We start from the raw sequence: 21704 nt of genomic DNA on the forward strand, positions 1-21704 counted from the left end.
GTTTAATGTTCTTTACTTTGTCTCATGATGAGAACAGGGGTCACCTCACAGCAAGAAGGTTTTGGGTTTGAACCTCGCAGCTGACTGGGGCCTTTCTGCGTGGAGTTTGCATGTTCTCCTCGTGCCTGCGTGGGTTTCCTCCCACAGTCCAAAGACATGTGGATGAGTTCAACTGGCTACTCTAAACTACCCAAAGGTGCGAATGTGTATGTGTGAATGGCTGTTTATCTTGGTGTTAGCCCTATGATAGATTTTCAACCTGCCCAGACCTACCCTGCCTCTCACCTGGAGTCAGCTGGGACGACCCTGATGGATAAGCGGTACAGATGATGGATGGATTGATGAGGATGGACGATAAAAGGATTTTGCATGTGTGCAACCTTATATCTGTATTCCCAAGAGACTGATAGCAATATAGATTGTTCTCAAGATTTAACAAACAAGTCTCCAGGCTCACGCCTCACACCCAGAGTTCCTGGGATAAGCCTGAGTTCCACCTCCACCCTGACCAGGATACAACTTACTTAAAGTGCCATTCCACCATTGGATGTATTCTTTGGTATAAAATACAATATATTTTATGACAACATGACTAGACAGAGAAATCTTTTAGCTTCAAAATGATACATCAAACATAATTTTTTTGACAACGACAAGTATATTAATTTTGCGACCAAAGTCACTTACCCTTTTAATTTCCGCGCGGTAGTGAAACGTGATGTCATCGGCAGGTTCCCCTTCTTGTGTACCACGTCACGTGTGACATGGCACAGATTATCAGCAATGGCAGATAGAACGCGATTTCCACTTGTCGATTGCTGTGCCGATATTCACCATCGACCGTCTCCTTTGGGCATCACTTGCTATTTTCCTTCGCTTCTTTTCCAAAGCTGACAATCGCGTTCTATCCGCCATTGCTGATAATCTGTGCCACGTCACACGTCATGTGGTACACAAGAAGGGGAACCTGCCAATGACATCACGTTTCACTACCGCGTGGAAATTAAAAGGGTAGGTGACTTTGGTTGCAAAATTAATATACTTGTCGTTGTCAAAAAATTATGTTTGATATATCATTTTGAAGCTAAAAGATTTCTCTGTCTAGTCATGTTGTCATAAAATATATTGTATTTTATGCCAAAAAAATACATCCAATGGTGGAATGGCACTTTAAGTCACTTACTGAGGATCGATGAATTTTTGCATATTGTCTTGAAGGACGCAGATACTTTTTAGAGAAGACAGTATAGCATTGGTAAATTAAAGGAATTTTAAAAAAAGAAAGCGCACTAACGGGAAAGCGCATCGTAGAAGTCATCCTCGCTGAGAATGGCACTACGGGGAGATGAGCCTTGAACCACAGACCGCTCCAGCTCATGATGCTCTGTAGCCAAAGTCTGCAAAGCCTCTGACAGGATCTTGTTCTTCTCCACTTCCTGTTCCAGCTTCAAGCTGCGTGCCTACACACACACACACAAAATACAGTCAAATTTAGACATTTTCTCCATCCATTATGTGTAAAACACTTATCCAGTGCAGAGTTGCAGGCAAGCTGGAGCCTATCCCAGCTAACTATGGGCGAAAGGCGGGGTACACCCTGGACAAGTCGCCAGGTCATCACAGGGCTGACACAGAAACAAACCAACCATTCACACTCCTTCACACCTACGGTCAATTTAGAGTCACCAGTTAACCTAACCTGCATGTCTTTGGACTGTGGGGGAAACCGGAGCACCCGGAGGAAACCCACGCGGACACGGGGAGAACATGCAAACTCCGCACAGAAAGGCCCTCGTCGGTCGGTCACTGGACTCAAACCCAGGACCTTCTTGCTGTGAGGCGACAGCGCTAACCACTACACCACCGTGCCGCCTAGACAGTTTCTACTAAATCTAATTCTGAACATGACAAGTATTCCTGAACTGAAATGTGTTGTATCTTATGCACATATCACACTCAAAGTCTGTCATTTAAAAATATTTAAAAAAAAGGTTTAAATATTTTAAATTTTCCCATTAATAAAAACATTTTAAAGCTCTGTGCGTTGTTGTCTACACAGAGTATGCAAGCACCCTTCTCTGTTTTCATGATGACGATGGCAGAAGCATCACGGACATTTTGATTGATTAGAAACTAATTATAAACTGAACTGCGTAGGTGTATGTCTGTTTCATTAGGACATATAGCTTTAAAAAAAAAAAAACTTGAGAAAAAAAAAATCACAGTGGCCAAAGTTTTAGACAACTTCATGCAGAGTGACTTCTGTCATCACTGTGGTTGTTAAATTATACATGATCTTTGCACAAGGCAGGCTAGAAATGAACTCAAAAACATTTATGTTGTTTTGGTAAAATACAGTACTGTGCAAAAGTCTTAGGCGCATGTAAAGAAATGCCGCAGACCGAAAATGACTTAAAAATAATGAAATGTTTCAACATTTTTTTTGGGGGGGGAGGGGGGGGGAAGAGATGACAAAAACCCATATGCAGCAGTAGGCCATAATAAATGAAAGAGTGTCAATGTTTGGTGTAAGACAACCCTTTGCTTTAAAAAAAAGGCTCCAGTACAATTAATGCAGTTTTATAAGGAAATGAGGAAGGAAGTAGGTTTTACTGAGCATCTTGCAGAAGCAGCCACAGTTCTTCTAGACACTTTGAGTGTCACACTCGCTTCTTCATTTTGCAGCAAAACCCAGCAGCCTTCATTATGTCTCATCTCATCTCATTATCTGTAGCCGCTTTATCCTGTTCTACAGGGTCACAGGCAAGCTGGAGCCTATCCCAGCTGACTACGGGCGAAAGGCGGGGTACACCCTGGACAAGTCGCCAGGTCATCACAGGGCTGACACATAGGCTACGTTTACACTAGACCGTATCTGTCTCGTTTTCTTCGCGGATGCACTGTCCGTTTACATTAAACCGCCTGGAAACGCCTGGAAACGGGAATCCGCCAGCGTCCACATATTCAATCCAGATCGTGTCAGCTCCAGTGCTGTGTAAACATTCAGAATACGCGGATACGCTGTGCTGAGCTCTAGCTGGTGTCTCATTGGACAACGTCACTGTGACATCCACCTTCCTGATTCGCTGGCGTTGGTCATGTGACGCGACTGCTGAAAAACGGCGCGGACTTCCGCCTTGTATCACCTTTCATTAAAGAGTATAAAAGTATGAAAATACTGCAAATACTGATGCAAATACTGCCCATTGTGTAGTTATGATTGTCTTTAGGCTTGCCATCCTTCCACTTGCAAGTAGTAAGTGATATGCGCTGGGATCTCACACACAGCGGCTCAGTCCCGAATCGTGGCTTGTGCACTTCACTCGCGCGCTGTGTGAGCTGCGCAGGGCCGGAGTGCGCACTCTCCAGAGGGCACTCGCTGTTCAGGGCAGAGTGATTTGGACCGCAGGATGCCTGCGGAGCCGAGCGTATCCGTGTATTGGCGTTGCTGTGTGCACGGCTAACGGTTTTAGTGTAAACGCGAATCGTTTTAAGAACGTTAATCTGATGATCCGCTGATTCGACGTAATGTAAACGTAGCCATAGACACAGACAACCATTCACACTCACATTCACACCTACGGTCAATTTAGAGTCACCAGTTAACCTAACCTGCATGTCTTTGGACTGTGGGGGAAACCGGAGCACCCGGAGGAAACCCACGCGGACACGGGGAGAACATGCAAACTCCGCACAGAAAGGCCCTCGCCGGCCACAGGGCTCGAACCCAGAACCTTCTTGCTGTGAGGCGACAGCGCTAACCACTACACCACCGTGCCACCCGACTTCATTATGTTTTCTTTTTTAATCTGAAAAGTGGGCTCTTATATAATATGCTGCTCAGATGCAAACTTTTTTTTCTGTAACATTTAATTTTGTGCTGGAAAATGAACGTTTGGAACTCTAAAATAGAAATCTATAACAAAGTTTGTATGAAAAAAAAAGGCATGCCTAAGACTTTTGCAGAGCATTGCATGTCTGTCTGTGTTGATGTTTTCTTAAAGTAAAGTAGAGGTGTCAAAATATATTCGCGACTGAAAAAATGGGGCCCCAATCTTCATTTTTTCCCCATTTTTGGTTTTCCAGATTTATCTACAGCACCATCTGACATGTTTTCCCGTGCCACATGACATTTAGGATAAAAACCCCCAAAACAAAAATGTATAACTTTACACATCACCGTTATGAATGCGGGCACTCAAATAGCTTTCGGTTAAATATTAACACCACTTTTTTCATAGTGTCTATGATTAATTTTCTGAATGAGCTGATAGAACACAAGTGGACTGTCATGTTCCAGTACACTCATTTAGAAATACGATCCTTTGAGTATCGTGTAACTGGCGGCCCTTTGCAAAAACATGCACTGATAGACTGCCATCGCTGCTGGTGTCTCTTACACACAGGGTAATACAAGGACAAGGTCGCAAACATCAGTCACCTCCAGTACACACCCAGCACTGCTGTTTCAATCAAATACGTTTTATAGTTTAGTGCAAAAGTTATAAAATGTAAAAAATAAAACCAAGAGTGCTCTGAGAGCACAATATCCCCTGCTACAATATACTGCAAACAAAATTGCAATATGCGTATTCCTGTCCAATAACAAAGCCTTTTGCCAAGTTTCATGAAATTCCTCCAAAAATTGAGAGGAATTGACTTCAGAAGGTGAGAACCCTTTCCGGGGCGGACAGACGGACTTTGCCATGACATAATCCTCCTTCAACCAGCAGGGGATTAAAAAAAAATTATCTAGCAAAAAGATAGTGTGCTGGATTTCAGATTTATTATTTACACTTATAGTACAGCTCTACTTAATTCTCAATTCTGATTGGTTAGATTCGTTATCTAGCTCATTCACAGGGACTTGTATGGCATATGCACTACAGAAATAGATTTTTAAAATGTATAATCCTTGATACGGTGAAGTAACTTTTCTTAAAGTAACATTTATGGAAGGCGTCTCCAGTGTTAGCTGTAACTTTACGTTTTGCGACATCTTCAGGACAGAGATGTTTATGCTTTGCAGTTTCTCTGTACTTCAGAAACAGAGAAAATGAGAAGCTGGCGAGGAAATGACGATTTAGAGCTGCTGTAACATAAATGAGAACAGGAACTAACTTGTTTCATGGACAGTCCACAATATTAACTGTAACTTTAAACGGATACAAAGTTAAGAAACTTCTTTCTTTCATAAATAAAAACTTCAGGGTGGTGACAGGAACGCCTCTTGATCATACCATGTTAATTATTTTCCTATAACAGTAATATCTCACAGAAGGGGGCGGCACGGTGGTGTAGTGGTTAGCGCTGTCGCCTCACAGCAAGAAGGTCCAGGTTCGAGCCCCGTGGCCAGCGAGGGCCTTTCTGTGCGGAGTTTGCATGTTCTCCCCGTGTCCGCGTGGGTTTCCTCCGGGTGCTCCGGTTTCCCCCACAGTCCAAAGACATGCAGGTTAGGTTAACTGGTGACTCTAAATTGACCGTAGGTGTGAATGTGAGTGTGAATGGTTGTCTGTGTCTATGTGTCAGCCCTGTGATGACCTGGCGACTTGTCCAGGGTGTACCCCGCCTTTCGCCTGTAGTCAGCTGGGATAGGCTCCAGCTTGCCTGCGACCCTGTACAGCAGGATAAAGCAGCTAGAGACAATGAGATGAGATCTCACAGAAGAACCTTACATTCAGTGAGATATTCTTGCCTGAGATGGGTTAGCACAGTTTTTGAACGCTTGCTTAGAAAAAGAAAAGGAAAAAAAAAAAAAAAAACGGGATAAGGGCACCAAAATCATGGAACGACCCACATACATATTTGCTTAACATGTCCAAATAAAAAAAACCACCCAAACCCCCCCCCCAAAAAAACCGGACAACCCACCACTCACTATTTAGTCAGTAAATCTGTCATTAAATTATACATTTTAATATATTAAAATTATATGACTGACATTTACTAAATGTTTAAAAGTATAATAATTATATTAATTAATTTATTTTAATAACATTATATAATTTAATTATTGAGTTATTCAAATATTTTATAATGTTCTGAATATTTAAAATTTTTTTGATTACGTTGATAAAATATATCTGTGATGTTACATAAAGTGCTCCATGATTTATTTGTTTTTTTCTACACTACACGAAACCCCTGGACACAGAAAAGCAGTAACATTTCCTCCCTTCCCAACCCAAGGATTTTCTCTGTCAAGCCCTTTGAAAAATTTTAGCAGTCAGGGGAGCCTGACATGGATACGCCTGATTTCCGATGAGATCTCCGAGATCTTCCTGATCAAGAACATTCCCTTATCAAACTTGCTAATGATCAAATAAGCCTGCGTTATCAGTGATCAATCTCCTGGCCTTCACCCAGCCTTCGACCACACGCTCCTGGGTTTGAGCTGCCTCAGTGTCACGCTGTCACACACCGAGTAACACACCTGATCTCAGGTCATCACACAGATAAACCATCACCTCCTCCTGTACTACCTGAGACATACACAGTAACAACGCCAAATATATGTGACGACAGCCAGCGCTTTTTCTGATTCCACTGCATTACTGGTTATATTTAATTCACCCCGCTCAGCTTGTTTTTAAAACACTAACGAGAACTAGTTTGGGTGGTTTAGTAGGCGTGCATAAGTTTTCACCTCCTGCTTTTCCAAAACTTTGTCCTGGATTAATTTGGAAATCTCCTGGTGCTGTTAGTTTGTTCTCTAGAACATAATATTTATTGAGATCATGCGACACTAATTGCATACAGGTCAACTAATTTAGGGGTTTCACAGCAACGGGGTTGAATAATTACGCAATCACAACCTGTTTTTTTTCCATAAATAATTTTGCAAACTATATTAATTCCCCCCACTTTAATATTATGTGCTGATTTGTATAGATTCATTACTTATAATAGTTATATCAATTTCATTCCCAGTTACATCAATTTCACTTCCAGGTTCTACAAAATATGGAAAAGGTCCAGGAAGGTGAATACTTACACAAACCATTTTTTCATTAAAAAAAAAAAAAAATCCTGTGCCCTTATTCAAAACGCCTTGCCTAGATTACAGATCAGACTACATTACATACGAGTATAACTAAAGTGACCCCAATATTATAAAATGAAACATTTACAGTTTCTTTAATTCTAGACCTTTTTTCTGGATTAATGCTGGTCATATTTTCTTTTGAAAAAGAGTCAGCATATTGTACACGTTGTCATTTCTGAAGAGTATTAACATTGAATCTATTAGGTTTCTAATTGTGCACAAGTAAAACAGGCATGATTACTGTACGATTAGCAGTTTCTGATTAACTCTCCTCTTCCTCCAACACTGAATTAAATACAGTATGTTGTTCCGCACCCCTTCCTGTTTGAAGAACAAGTCGAGACACTGACGGAGAGATGAACAGGTCTTGCTGGATGCCTCACACACCTCTTTGAGCTTCTGCAGCACAGCCACTGGGAGGCCTGCACCAACACACACATGCGCACGCACACAAAGCAAAGAAATACATTAATATAAGGACAAACAGAACTGCTGGTACTGGTAGAATTTTTCTTTTTAAACTCTGACACTTTAAAATAAACTAAAGCGAAGAAAGAAAGACAAACTACATTTACAAAACGTAAAACCAAAAACGGAGAGAGAGGAAAAAAAAAAATTATGCGTATACATGTTCCCAATATCAGAGCAAAAAACAAAGCACAATTATTTCAAACTGTCAGACAAGAAAAATCCAATTACGTCCAAAGTCAGAACTGCACATAACTGAGACATGCTGCAAAAAAATGGACATCTTAGCAAGTGAAATTATCTTCAATACAGTCAAACAGATCGAGCATTTCCGATGATAATCTTGCTATTTTTAAGCATTTATTTCTAATAAAAAGCAAGTTGTCTGTCAATAGCTTAAGACAACAAAGAGGAAAATGAGTAAAAAAAAAAAGTCTAGAAATAATTATAGAAATAAATATAATAGAAAATACGAGATAAAAGTTGACTATATTTTGAATGTTTTTATTTGCCAAGGTGTCTTTTTTTTTTTTTTTCAGCACATGCTGCTGTTTTCTCTAAACTTCATCCTGTGTGCACAACACTCACACTGTTTGAACAGCGCTTAAACCTGTAGTTAAAGCTGAGGTCTGAAAACCAGCATGCACAATTTCGGTATTAAAACCTCAGCTCTGGATCCAGCTCTTAAAATGCAATTCCCTCCATAATCCACACAGGACACCACGGTTACAAAGGGAAATGCTTTATTTTCATCTGAAAATGGAGACCTTTGTGGTTGGAGAGTAATAAATAAATCATGGAGGAAAAAGTCCATCTGTCTGGACATAAGAACAGTCCGAACTGTTTTTTTTTTTTTTTAATTCATAATGAAAAGAGGGGCAGCACGGTGGTGTAGTGGTTAGCACTGTCGCCTCAGCAAGAAGGTCCGGGTTCGAGCCAAGCGGCCAACAGGGGCCTTTCTGTGCGGAGTTTGCATGTTCTCCCCGTGTCCACGTGGGTTTCCCCCACAGTCCAAAGACATGCAGGTTAGGTTAATTGGTGACTCTAAATTGACCGTAGGTGTGAATGTGAGTGTGAATGGTTGTCTGTGTCTATGTGTCGGCCCTGTGATGACCTGGCGACTTGTCCAGGATGTACCCCGCCTCTCGTCCATAGTCAGCTGGGATAGGCTCTAGCTTGCCTGCAACCCCGTAGGACAGGATAAGCAGCTACAGATAATGGAAGGATGGATAATGAAAAGAGATGAATATACACTCAAACATATTTCAGGGGCCCTACTATTTGTTTTTTGTTAATAGTTTTTTTTTTTAGGTAAAAGGAGTAGATCTGGAGGGTCCTCAGGTATAGAGCGTTTTAGTAAACTGGGCTATATGGATGCTGTTGCCCCCCCACTTTCAAACGGTCACTCGGGTTTGCTGACGGTGTAGTGGCTGGCTGCTTTATGTCCCAGGGCTCCCTCATGACTGTGTTACCTTCTGGCTCTCTCTTTTAGTTATGCTGCCGTTACGTAGTTAGTCTTGCTGGAGTCCCTGCTTGCACTCAACGCAAAATGTATACTGTTCTTAACCATTAGGTGACACTAGGCATACCTAACAACCTGTGTGTCCCCCCCCCCCGTCTCTTCCCTCTACCGAGTTACATGTAGATCCTGAGACACCAGTGATGCTGACCTCTTCTGCTCCTCGGACCTGCCTGATCCATCCTGATGCCCTACTTCTGGCTAGAGTCTAATCACATTGCTCTTGTGGAGGATGGCCCCATATGGACAGTCGAAAGTCACACTTGGAAAGTGGCTCTGGACACTTACAGTTCTGCTATGATGGCTGAGGACTACAATTGCCATGATAACTTTAGGACTGCAGTTTGCACTGAAGTCTCCATCAATGAACAGTTTATAACTTCAACAAAATAGACTTCATGTGAAAACTATAATGATTTTCCTGGTTACACAGCTATACTTTGTGACTATACAAGACAGTTGTAGAGCAAGTTATCTATAAATCATGCTCTGTTATCAGCCAGATGAGGATGGGTTCCCTTTTGAGTCTAGTTCCTCTTGAGGTTTCTTCCTCATGTTATCTGAGGGAGTTTTTCCTTGTCGTTGTTGCCACAGGCTTGCTGATCAGGGATATATACTTTTTTTTTTTTTTTTACAAGAGATAAAATTAGGATATATTTAAAATCTTTAAATTTTCTGTAAAGTTGCTTTGCGACAATGTCTGTTGTTAAAAGCGCTATACAAATAAACTTGACTTGACTATTAGCACCACTTAATTAAATGCATGATTACAAGATAAAAATTCTATTTTACTGGACTGACAAATGTTAAGTTCCAAACATTATTTTGAGGAGTTGTGCTGACATAATAATGTTGCTAATTATATCAACTTAATATTGTGTGTAATGTTAAATTTCTGCATTCATTGATTTAAAACAAAACTTCAAGTTGGAGTAACTTGATGAAATTGACTTGATAATTTTTCTCCACCTTGAGCTCAGGATTTCACATCCCTTCCCCTAGCCAGTAAACCCGCCTGGACAAATTCAGACAGTTTAAAAAAAAAAAAAAAGTGCATTAGAGGAAGTTTAGGCTGAACAAATACAATGCAAAGGACATGTCAAGGTGAAGATCATCTCATCTCATTATCTCTAGCCGCTTTCTACAGGGTCGGAGGCAAGCTGGAGCCTATCCCAGCTGACTACGGGCGAAAGGCGGGGTACACCCTGGATAAGTCGCCAGGTCATCACAGGGCTGACACATAGACACAGACAACCATTCACACTCACATTCACACCTACGGTCAATTTAGAGTCACCAGTTAACCTAACCTGCATGTCTTTGGACTGTGGGGGAAACCAGAGCACCCGGAGGAAACCCACACGGACACAGGGAGAACATGCAAACTCCGCACAGAAAGGCCCTCGCCGGCCACAGGGCTCGAACCCAGGACCTTCTTGCTGTGAGGCGACAGCGCTAACCACTACACCACTGTGCCGCCTAGGTGAGGATTATTTCACTTACAAATAAATTCTACTAAAGCAAAGTTGTTCAGCATATTCTCAATTGTGATATGACCGGCAGTGGACTTGTATACGGAGGTTTGGCTACACCCGCTAATGCAGTTGACGGAGCATGTTGTACTACTACATGTAGCTAGCGCTAATGATATTGATCAGTGTAATTTGGTCATCCTACCCTTTAGTTGTAGCATAGTAGTGGATAAGAATGATAAATTCTCATTTGACAAATCAGCTCAGCTCGAGAGAGCTTTTCATTTGTGTCGTGTGGAGGAAAAGCATGATTACATTTGTGCTTATTCATGTAAGCTTCAGCTATATTGTGCAATCTAATTTCTCTCTTTAGGAAAGTTCTATTACATGGTACTTGGCTTCGGCTGTTATCTCCATGGAGACTCAGGTTTTGAAGCAGTCACGTGTATTTAGATGGTGCTCCAAAGTCTGTTATACTACCTTCAGAACTGGCTTAATCTTTTATACCATGCTAGTATTTAATCCTCAAAGAGGTGTACTGATGAATGAGCAAGCATTCTGTATTCAAAATTTTCATCCTGTTTCAAATACTGTCTGCTTGCAAAAATATGTTTCACTGTGTGCATCACCCCGCTTGCCACGTAAAACTCCACCTCCTAGTTCTAACTGGTTACTATGGTAGTGTTGGTGACTTCATTATTGGACGTGGCAAATGATACTTTTAAGGAATACAAATTTTGACTTAAAATATGAAACCTCCTCAGATGAAGATGGGATGCCCATTTTACCAGAAGCACCTTTAACAGGAATGCACAAATCAGTCTGAGCTAGCTAGACTGTGCTATAACATAAGCTAGCTAGACATTGTTCTATAATTTATTTATAATTTGTGGGACAATTTAAATTAGAGTTGGGTTTTTTTTTTTTGTTTCTTTTTCAAGATTTAAATATTGTGTGTTCAAATGCGGGGCGGCACGGTGGTGTAGTGGTTAGCGCTGTCGCTTCACAGCAAGAAGGTCCGGGTTCGAGCCCCGTGGCCGGTGAGGGTCTTTCTGTGTGGAGTTTGCATGTTCTCCGTGGCCGCGTGGGTTTCCTCCGGGTGCTCCGGTTTCCCCCACAGTCCAAAGACATGCAGGTTAGGTTAACTGGTGACTCTAAATTGACCGTAGGTGTGAATGTGAATGGTTGTCTGTGTCTATGTGTCAGTCCTGTGATGACCTGGCGACTTGTCCAGGGTGTACCCCGCCTTTCGCCCGTAGTCAGCTGGGATAGGCTCCAGCTTGCCTGTGACCCTGTAGAACAGGATAAAGCGGCTAGAGATAATAAGATGAGATGAGGTGTTCAAATACACAACTGCAACTCAAAATAATAATTTTAAAAAAAAAAAAGTTAATTGCCAAACATTTTTATTGTTGAATATATTAATTTCTTAAAAGCTACTACATGAAGAAAAAAAAAAAAAAGGCACTGAAGAAAATCTGATTTTTAAAAAAAAAAAAAAAAATTGTCATCAACTTAAAAACTTGTCTTCATAATTATAGTAATTAAGTGCAAAACTCACAAAAAGATTGCTTCTGAACTATGTGGAAAAACGTTTGGAACAACTTAATCATTATGCGTAAATCAACTGAAAAATGTGCGTTTATGCTACCAATTACTAAGCAGGCAGTCATTAAAAATATCTTTGATTGTAGGGGAAAAGTTAATTCCCTGAATTCCGTGTAGTTCGTTGGTTGAATAGAATTCCATTAGAAGTTGTGATAACGTCAAAAAGATTAATGCAAACTGTTGTCTCATCTCATTATCTCTAGCCGGTTATCCTGTTCTACAGGTTTGCAGGCAAGCTGGAGCCTATCCCAGCTGACTACGGGCGAAAGGCGGGGTACACCCTGGACAAGTCGCCAGGTCATCACAGGGCTGACACATAGACACAGACCACCATTCACACTCACATTCACACCTACGGTCAATTTAGAGTCACCAGTTAACCTAACCTGCATGTCTTTGGACTGTGGGGGAAACCAGAGCACCCGGAGGAAACCCACACGGACACAGGGAGAACATGCAAACTCCGCACAGAAAGGCCCTCGCTGGCCACGGGGCTCGAACCCGGACCTTCTTGCTGTGAGGCGACAGCGCTAACCACTACACCACCATACCGCCCAGCAAACTGTTGAGCCTAAATATTGGTTTTTACAGTGCAGGGTCATGAGCTGTCCCTTGCTCCAGATGTGCTGTGAGCCGAGAGGCGCAGTGGCATGACATGTTTTAGTTCAGCGGCACTGCAGTTTTCCAGAGATTCTTACGAGCGCAGCATGATGGCTCAACACTTGGGGGTTTGGCAGAGACTCAACTTCCCAGTGTTCTTTGCAGCATCGCTGATGTCGCGGGAACCAGAAGCGATCATGGAGCATCAGCAAGAGCATTACAGGACACCTGTACCTCATTTACAAGGGACTTTAAAAGTGACTCTCTACACTCTCAGAAAATAAAGTACATTATTGTTCCTTTAGGGGTACAATGGCTCGTCACTGGGGCAGTACCCTCGAACATACTTATTTGTACCATTTATATACTGATTGGGAACATACATGTACCTTTTTGACCCTAAAAAAGGTACACATAGTTGCCTTGAGGTCCAATAACGAGCTCTACAAGGTACATTAGGATAGACTGTACCTTGGGGGACAGAAAGACTCATATGTACTGTACCCCCCTTTTCTGACAGTGTACATGTGTTCAGTGCCAAGCATTTTCACTCAATGCGGTTAGTTTGTCATGGCCAAGCATTCTCCGCCTTGTTATCCTGGTTCTGACCCTTTGCTTAATCTATGGTGTTGTGCATTTTTGTATTATGCTGTTAGCTTGCCTGACAACAGTTATGCCTTTGACCATGAGCCCGGATCACATCTTTGTTTACTGTTCGCTGATCGACCAACCCAGTGCCTGTTTTATGTTTGGGAACGTTTCCTGCTGTTTTGGATTCGTCTGCCTCGAATTGTCGAAGTAAAGACTAGCGCACTTGCAACCACAGTTTGCCTGTTTGCCTCTGATTTTCTGCCTGCGTGTTTGATTCTCTGACATGTTGCTGTTCTTACCTTCACCGAGGGCATCCTCTTTCACCATGGAGAGGAGGGACAACACCTCAGACTCCAACTTCCCATGACATGTCTCAGCCTGCTGTAAACAGCAGTAAAAAAAAAAAAAAAAATCATTGGGGGGGAAAAAAAAAACCCAGAGAGGGGAGTTTGGAAAAGAATTTGGAGACTGTATAAACTACAACCAGAATGACATTACAATAATGCTGGTCCAAGTGTTGGGACAATTCTGAACTGCTAGCTACTGATTATGTTCTCGTAGATATTCTCTCTTTATAATGAAAATGTGTAAGCCTATGAGATTATCGGTCATTCAAGAGTGTGGATGAAAGAGGTATTCTATGGAAGCTGTTCATTTGTTTATATACCACCTTGTTAAAATGTATTTTGAAGTTAGTATTTCATGCATGATGCGACTGAAGTCACACAGACTGTTTGAAGAAGCTGACCTAGCACTTATTTGCAACAGATGACTTTAATTCAATTCATAATTTAACCCAGAAAAAAAATATATAAAGAGATGTTTTTGATTAAGATGCATTTCCTCCTACAGAAAAACTTTTTTTGCTTTAAAGTGATATGATTAATAAGCTGATAGTGTATTTTAGATGTGTATTTAAAAGAGATACGCAGAACCATGGCCTCACTTTTTGTTTATAAATGCCTTGAGACCTCAAGAATGGCACAGGAATAGTTTTAAGCGTTAAACAATAAATCTAATATAGTAATTTTTACGATTAAAGTGATTAATATAGGTAGCAGTCTGAGTGAATGACCTTGACATCTGTGACATCACAGAAGGAAGGCTATCGGTCTCATCGCCATTTCCGCTATACTAAAACACAGCTGACTGCAACTCCGATCCTCCATTTTGAGCTAATTTATCACCATGCCATGTAGAGGTGTTGCTGGCCGGTGCAGCAACACTACAGAAGGTGGATTTATGTTGCATTCATGGCCCAGGAATGTTCAAACTGCAAAGATTTGGACGCGTTTTGCAAGAAATTCATGGACTGGGCGCCTACGAAGTGGTCTCTCCTCTGTTCTGCACATTTTACTGAAGACTCGTACGAGACCTCTGATCTGTTGAGGAGCGTTGGCTATAAGCCCATACTGAAAGAGGGTGCAGTACCAACAATTAAAGGAAAAAAAAACTACAAGAAAAGGAAAGTAAAGTTCAGTTGCACCAGTTTTCCCAGAGTGTGAGCCGAGTAGTAATGGCGGAGTACTCAGTATGGAGAAAATGGAGAATGAGTGGACCAGTCATCAGATTTCTCTGCTGGATATGCTTTTTTTCCCCCCCCAACTGAATATGCTTGCCTCAGCAGCAATATCTCACCCTTATGTGGAAGAAGCGAATGAATGAAGAACTGAAAGTCTGATCGTTTCAAAAAAAAATAAATAATGCCCACAAGATCGGCCTTCAAGAAGCGAGAACACCGATGGGTAAGAAGCAACTCTCATTTGTTTACCTGCATTTAGATTAATACATGTAACTTGTATTGTGTATTTAAGTTACCGGTATAAGATTATTTAATTTGCTTCAGAATGTGATTGTCTGAGTTTATCTGATTATTTAATTAGCCTTTTACATTTTATCAGTGAAAATGCATGCATGTACATGTATGTTGCATAAGTTATAACACCTATCCTGTTTTAATGAGAGTCACACGAGACTGTCAGTTCAATTCCATCCAATTCTCTAGATGGCTTTGTTCTCTGGCTTTATTTCATAAGGTGGGGGCCTCCGTGGCCGACGTGTCACTATAGGATTCACTTTCCGATTGTTCAAACTGATACGGTTCTACGTGTATAGTAGTAGCATGTACACACTCCAACTTCAGGACTATCGCAGTCAGATGTATTACTATCTGAGGAATCTGAAGAATCTCCAATAAATCCAAACGAAGAGGCCATCGCAACCACTCTCACCTGCTAAGTCTGGCTTTGGTCTATAGCACCGGTTCCCACTGTGATGTCATGCACTCAGGGCTGGCTGGTTCAGCGGGGCAGCTCGAATGCCAACTTTGCGGTTGATTTTAACTCTCAAAAATATATATTTTTTTATTCCCAATTATGCAGCATACAAGAGTCAAGGATGGCGATACTATCCACTCAGAAATGTATTTAAAAATAAAGGTTCTGCATATCTCCTTTAATACTGAATGCATTTCAAGCCAAAAACAAACTTGTGTCAGACAGTGGCACTGCACGTAATTGTTCAAGCCGATATAACGGAGATGATTAAAATGTGTTTGCTGCAAAGTCAGGAGTGTTAACATGATGTTTACATTGAGTCACATTACTGGTTGCATTTGAAGCAGGAAATTTTACATCCAATCACAGTAATGATGTTATAAATCAGACAATTTGATGATACTGCATCTGTGCAGACGCGGTCCGGTTTTGACATAAAATCCTGAGTCCTCTGTGTCCGAGACCAAGACAAGACAGAGTAAAAATGTGGTCAATTCTATGACGAAATCATGACCTTCAAAAAATGGTCTCAAGACCACTTGAAGTCATGGCCGAATGGTTAGAGAAGCAGCTTTGGGACCAAAAGGTCACTGGCTCAAGCTCCTGGACCAGCAGGAATGGCTGAAGTGCCCTTGAACAAGACGCCGAACCTCCAACTGCTCCCCAGGCTGCACTGGGTATGTTGCACGTCGCTCTAGATAAGAGCATCTGCTAAATGCCTGTAATGTCAAGACTGATCTCAAGACCAACACCAATCTCAAGTACAACGCTAATCATAGATTGTTTATTATTTTATGTGGCTAAATGTTGCTTTGTGGATTTATTTCTTGCCATTCTGTTTGTTCTTTTTTACAGGTCAATTCTGGCTATAAATACTGTATTCATCTTCATTGTAATCTAACTGGTAAAAATCAGAACAAACGATAAAAACAGTTCCTTTCTCACCTGCAGAGACTCCATCAGCTCGCCCAGTGATAGCACCTCATCCTCGTCTTCTTCACTGCCCTGATCCTGCGAGCAGTAATGAGTGCTGAACGCAGAGTGTGCCTCGATAGCTTCCAACCATTTCTGTAACACACACACCTCAATATTTGGACTATGTACCGTCTGAGTGTGAAAACAATCCTGATTTTTAAGGAATTTTCTGTAATGATCAAAGTCTGTTCTCACTTTTCTGGTGGTTTCTGGGTCACCCTTCGGCGAGACTTTAAAAGAATGGACGCTGTCATCAAAGCACTTGACTGTAAAGTAGCAGCTGTCTTTAGTCTGTTAGAGCAGAGCCATATATTAAGACACTACCTATATTAAAAAGCAATACAAGTGGACCGAGTAACATAACTTTTTGCTATTAATGATTGATCTTACACTACACTGGGCCTGGGTCAGGGCTTTGCAGCCTTTACTATGAATGCTGGATGCAGCATCAGACCTGAAATGAAAAATCAATGAGAATTAAAAATTATGATAACATATTAAACGCGGCAGTCTGGCGTGTGTGTGTTTGATTGATGCAGGTGGGTGTGTCTTTCATTGGTGTGGGTGGGCGTGTCCTGGAGTTCATCTACATTCGTAAAAAGGAGTTTTTTTTTTTTTTTTAAGAGGTTTCTTGAAATATCCTTTCAAGCTAGTTTATGTTAACCCTCTGGGGTCTGAAGGTATTTTCTGGCATGCTCTGATTTTATTGTAAATTTCAACAAAACCTAGCAGTATTTTCAAAAAGTCATATGACTTTTGTATTCAGCACAAGTTCAGCTACAATAATATTGATGTATGTAATGATGTATGTCATGATTGTACTTAAAAAAAAAAAAAAAAAAAAAGATAAATGAAGATGTTGCAAAAAGCAGTTTTAGAACTGTGTTGGAATGTGTGAAAAACATGACCTTAACCATTGTGACAAACCGTTTTGGTCACTTGAGGCGATTCTGTTCAGTCTTGGGAATGGATCAAGCACAAAAACTTTAATCTATTCCACGGATTTGGACAATTAACTGGCCATCAAAAATGTATGTCCTATTGTTTTGGGATAAAGGGTTGGCAGTGGGAGGGGTATTCAATGCGAAGAATAAAAAAAAAAAAAAAACAAAAAAAAAAACAATTCCATTCCATTCCATTCGATGAGAAGAGTGAAAACCCCTCCCACTGCCAACTCTTAATCCCATTAGGTCAAGTGATCAAAACGGTTCTTCACAATGGGTAATGTTTTTTTTTCCCCACACATTCCAACAGTTCTAAAACTGCTTTTTACAGCAACTTCATTTATCTGGTTTTTTTTTTTCTCTATTCAGTGCGTCTTGAAATTAACTTGTACTATTTTACTCAGTTCAGAGCCACAGCCAACTCTGTTACACAATTACTCTGTAATTTTGCTCCCACTCCAACTCTAAATTTTACTCTGTAAACTCAAAATAGAGCAAAATTAACTTTTTTTTTTGAGGAAAATACTTTTATCTCTGGAAAAACTGCTCAGTCATTTTTCCTGTGTATGCACTACAGCGCACGCATATCAACCGATATGCTCATAAGAAATAGAAGAAATATTTACACTTAGTCGAGTTGATCTTTGGCTGAATCGAGTTGAAGTAAAAAAAAAAAGGACACTGCTCATCATCAGTGCCGCAGTTTTCAAGATCCGATGAACCACTGAAATTGAATCGCTGTCCTGAATCATGAATTGAATTGCTGTTCACATGCGATCTCGCAACAAGCTTTACCACCAAACAGGTAGCCTAAACTATGGCTGAGGTTTTATCCCGTTTACGGTAGGCATTCCCACCACGAAAGAGAAACCAATCAAAACCAAAAGAGTGAAAGTGATTATCATTCCATTACCATGTGAATAGTCTTATGAATGTATAAGTGGACACTCCGCACTCTGACTCCGGTGGGACTGAATAAGGTGACAAGTTTTGTGTTTCAGCTAATTTAGGTAATATAAAAATATATAATATTATTTGGCAGTGGGCACATAGGAAAGTGTTATGTATAAAGTTTCTGTTAATATGCTTATCATGCTTGCATGATAAAAACTCAAAGATATTTATCTAAATACATGACCTACTCATTCTAAACCTGCAAAGCTTCGCCAGCGAAGTTCTCAACCCCGGAAGGTTCATTATATCACTACTTAGTACAGTATCTCCTACTTCAAGACACACCCATTTTTCCCCCCATCTATGGTCCTCAGGACATGCCCATTAATACAGGTACTCAAGAGCATTATTAAAATGACTGTTTCTGCTTCATAGCTGGGTATTTTTAAATCCAGCATGTTTGTGAATGTGAAGAAACACTTGAATAAACTTTGAAAAACACTCACTGTTTTGAGTACCATGACAAAACTCCATCTTGAAGAACGACCCAGCAGGAACGCCAGCCAAAGAACCTGGTGCTCTGGAGCAATTAAAAAAATAAATAAATAAATAAATAAATATTATATATATATATGAGAGATATCATTTATAAGGAAAATGGTCACACAACTGAAGTGTCCCGCGATAAAGTAAGTTTTAAAATATGTTTGCTTGGCAAATATACTACTCCAATTGAAAAAAAAAAAGTAGTATCCAATAAATATGTAATGTCTGATGATCAGACTGTGTATGACAACAGCATGAATTTCAAGCTACAGGTTCACATACAGTGGTGCCTGAAAGTTTGTGAACCCTTTAACATTTTCTATATTTCTGCATAAATATGACCTAAAATATCATCAGATTTTCACACAAGTCCTAAAAGTAGATGAAGAGAACCCAGTTAAACAAATGAGACAAAAATATTAGATTTGATCATTTATTTATTGAGGAAAATTATCCAAAATTTCATATCTGTGAGTGGCAAAAGTATGTGAACCTTTGCTTTCAGTATCTGGTGTGACCCCCTTGTGCAGCAATAACTGCAACTAAACATTTCCAGTAACGGTTGATCAGTCCTGCACACTGGCTGGGAGGAATTTTAGCCCGTTCCTCCATACAGAACAGCTTCAACTCTGGGATGTTGGTGGGTTTCCTCACATGAACTGCTCGCTTCAGATCCTTCCACAACATTTCGATTGGATTAAGGTCAGGACTTTGACTTGGCCATTCCAAAACATGAACATTATTCTTCTTTAACCATTCTTTGCTAGAACGAATTGTGTGCTTAGGGTCGTTGTCTTGCTGCATGACCCACCTTCTCTTGAGATTCAGTTCATAGACAGATGTCCTGACATTTTCCTTTAGAATTCGCTGGTATAATTCAGAATTCATTGTTCCATCAATGATGGCAAGCTGTCCAGGCCCAGATGCAGCAAAACAGGCCCAAACCATGATACTACCACCACCATGTTTCACAGATGGGATAAGGTTCTTATGCTGGAATGCAGTGTTTTCCTTTCTCCAAACATAACGCTTCTCATTTAAACCAAAAAGTTCTATTTTGGTCTCATCCTTCCACAAAATATTTTTCCAATAGCCTTCTGGCTTGTCCACATGATCTTTAGCAAACTGCAGACAAGCAGCAATGTTCTTTTTGGAGAGCAGTGGCTTTCTCCTTGCAACCCTGCCATGCACACCATTGTTGTTCAGTGTTCTCCTGATGGTGGACTCATGAACATTAACATTAGCCAGTGTAGAGAGGCCTTTAGTTGCTTAGAAGTTACCCTGGGGTCCTTTGTGACCTCGCCGACTATTACATGCCTTGCTCTTGGAGTGATCTTTGTTGGTCGACCACTCCTGGGGAGGGTAACAATGGTCTTGAATTTCCTCCATTTGTACACAATCTGTCTGACTGTGGATTGGTGGAGTCCAAACTCTTTAGAGATGGTTTTGTAACCTTTTCCAGTCTGATGAGCATCAACAACGCTTTTTCTGAGGTCCTCAGAAATCTCCTTTGTTCGTGCCATGATACACTTCCACAAACGTGTTGTGAAGATCAGACTTTGATCGACCCCTGTTCTTTAAATAAAACAGGGTGCCCACTCACACCTGATTGTCATCCCACTGACTGAAAACACCTGACTCTAATTTCACCTTCAAATTAACTGTTAATCCTTAAGGTTCACATACTTTTGCCACTCACAGATATGTAATATTGGATCATTTTCCTCAATAAATAAATAAATGACCAAGTATAATATTTTTGTCTCATTTGTTTAACTGGGTTCTCTTTATCTACTTTTAGGACTTGTGTGAAAATCTGATGTTGTTTTAGGTCATATTTATGCAGAAATATAGAAAATTCTAAAGGGTTCACAAACTTTCAACTTTCAAACAAAAACTGGGAAGTCCCACTCGACTGTCCTCAACCCCAAGTTCAGCATATGATGTCAAATTGACATGGCTGCTCAAGTTGGTAATAGCAAATAAAACTCCACTTTTCTACTTTTAAATAAGATTTGGTAGTATTTGGTTGGTGGCACAGTGATGTAGTGGTTCGCACTGCCGCCTCACAGCAAGAAGGTTTTGGGGTCGAGCCCAATGGCCGACAGGGGCCTTTCTGTGTGGAGTTTGCATGTTCTCCCCGTGTCTGTGTGGGTTTCCTCCGGATGCTCCGGTTTCCCCCACAGTCCAAAGACATGCTCAGGTTAGGTTAATTGGTGGCTCCAAATTGACCGTAGGGGTGTGGGTGTATATATACACAGTGGGGCAAAAAAGTATTTAGTCAGTCACCAATTGTGCAAGTTCTCCCACTTAAAAAGATGAGAGAGGCCTGTAGTTTTCATCATAGGTATACCTCAACTATGAGAGACAAAATGAGGGAAAAAAATCCAGAAAATCACATTGTCTGATTTTTAATGAATTTATTTGCAAATTATGGTGGAAAATAAGTATTTGGTCAATAACAAAATTTCATCTCAATACTTTGTTATATACCCTTTGTTGGCAATGACAGAGGTCAAACGTTTTCTGTAAGTCTTCACAAGGTTTTCACACACTGTTGCTGGTATTTTGGCCCATTCCTCCATGCAGATCTCCTCTAGAGCAGTGATGTTTTGGGGCTGTCGCTGGGCAACACGGACTTTCAACTCCCTCCAAAGATTTTCTATGGGGTTGAGATCTGGAGACTGGCTAGGCCACTCCAGGACCTTGAAATGCTTCTTACGAAGCCACTCCTTCGTTGCCCGGGCGGTGTGTTTGGGATCATTG

The 21704-nt window shown here is 40.8% G+C and overlaps 1 protein-coding gene across 3 annotated transcripts in view; it reads right to left on the minus strand.

The window, feature by feature from the left end:
* The window catches only part of osbpl1a (oxysterol binding protein-like 1A), a 73650-nt gene that overhangs the window by 24099 nt on the left and 27847 nt on the right, over window positions 1–21704 (minus strand). For all 3 annotated transcript variants that reach the window (XM_060941211.1, XM_060941212.1, XM_060941213.1), the window contains 7 exons: window positions 18899–18972; window positions 16945–17008; window positions 16750–16845; window positions 16525–16647; window positions 13603–13684; window positions 7361–7467; window positions 1295–1460 (listed from right to left, as the gene is read on the minus strand). In XM_060941211.1, coding sequence (XP_060797194.1) covers window positions 1295–1460; window positions 7361–7467; window positions 13603–13684; window positions 16525–16647; window positions 16750–16845; window positions 16945–17008; window positions 18899–18972 — 712 coding nt within the window. The remainder of the gene's footprint in view (window positions 1–1294; window positions 1461–7360; window positions 7468–13602; window positions 13685–16524; window positions 16648–16749; window positions 16846–16944; window positions 17009–18898; window positions 18973–21704) is intronic.

The sequence above is a fragment of the Neoarius graeffei genome, chromosome 15, assembly GCF_027579695.1.
Source record: "Neoarius graeffei isolate fNeoGra1 chromosome 15, fNeoGra1.pri, whole genome shotgun sequence".
Classification (NCBI taxonomy): domain Eukaryota; kingdom Metazoa; phylum Chordata; class Actinopteri; order Siluriformes; family Ariidae; genus Neoarius; species Neoarius graeffei.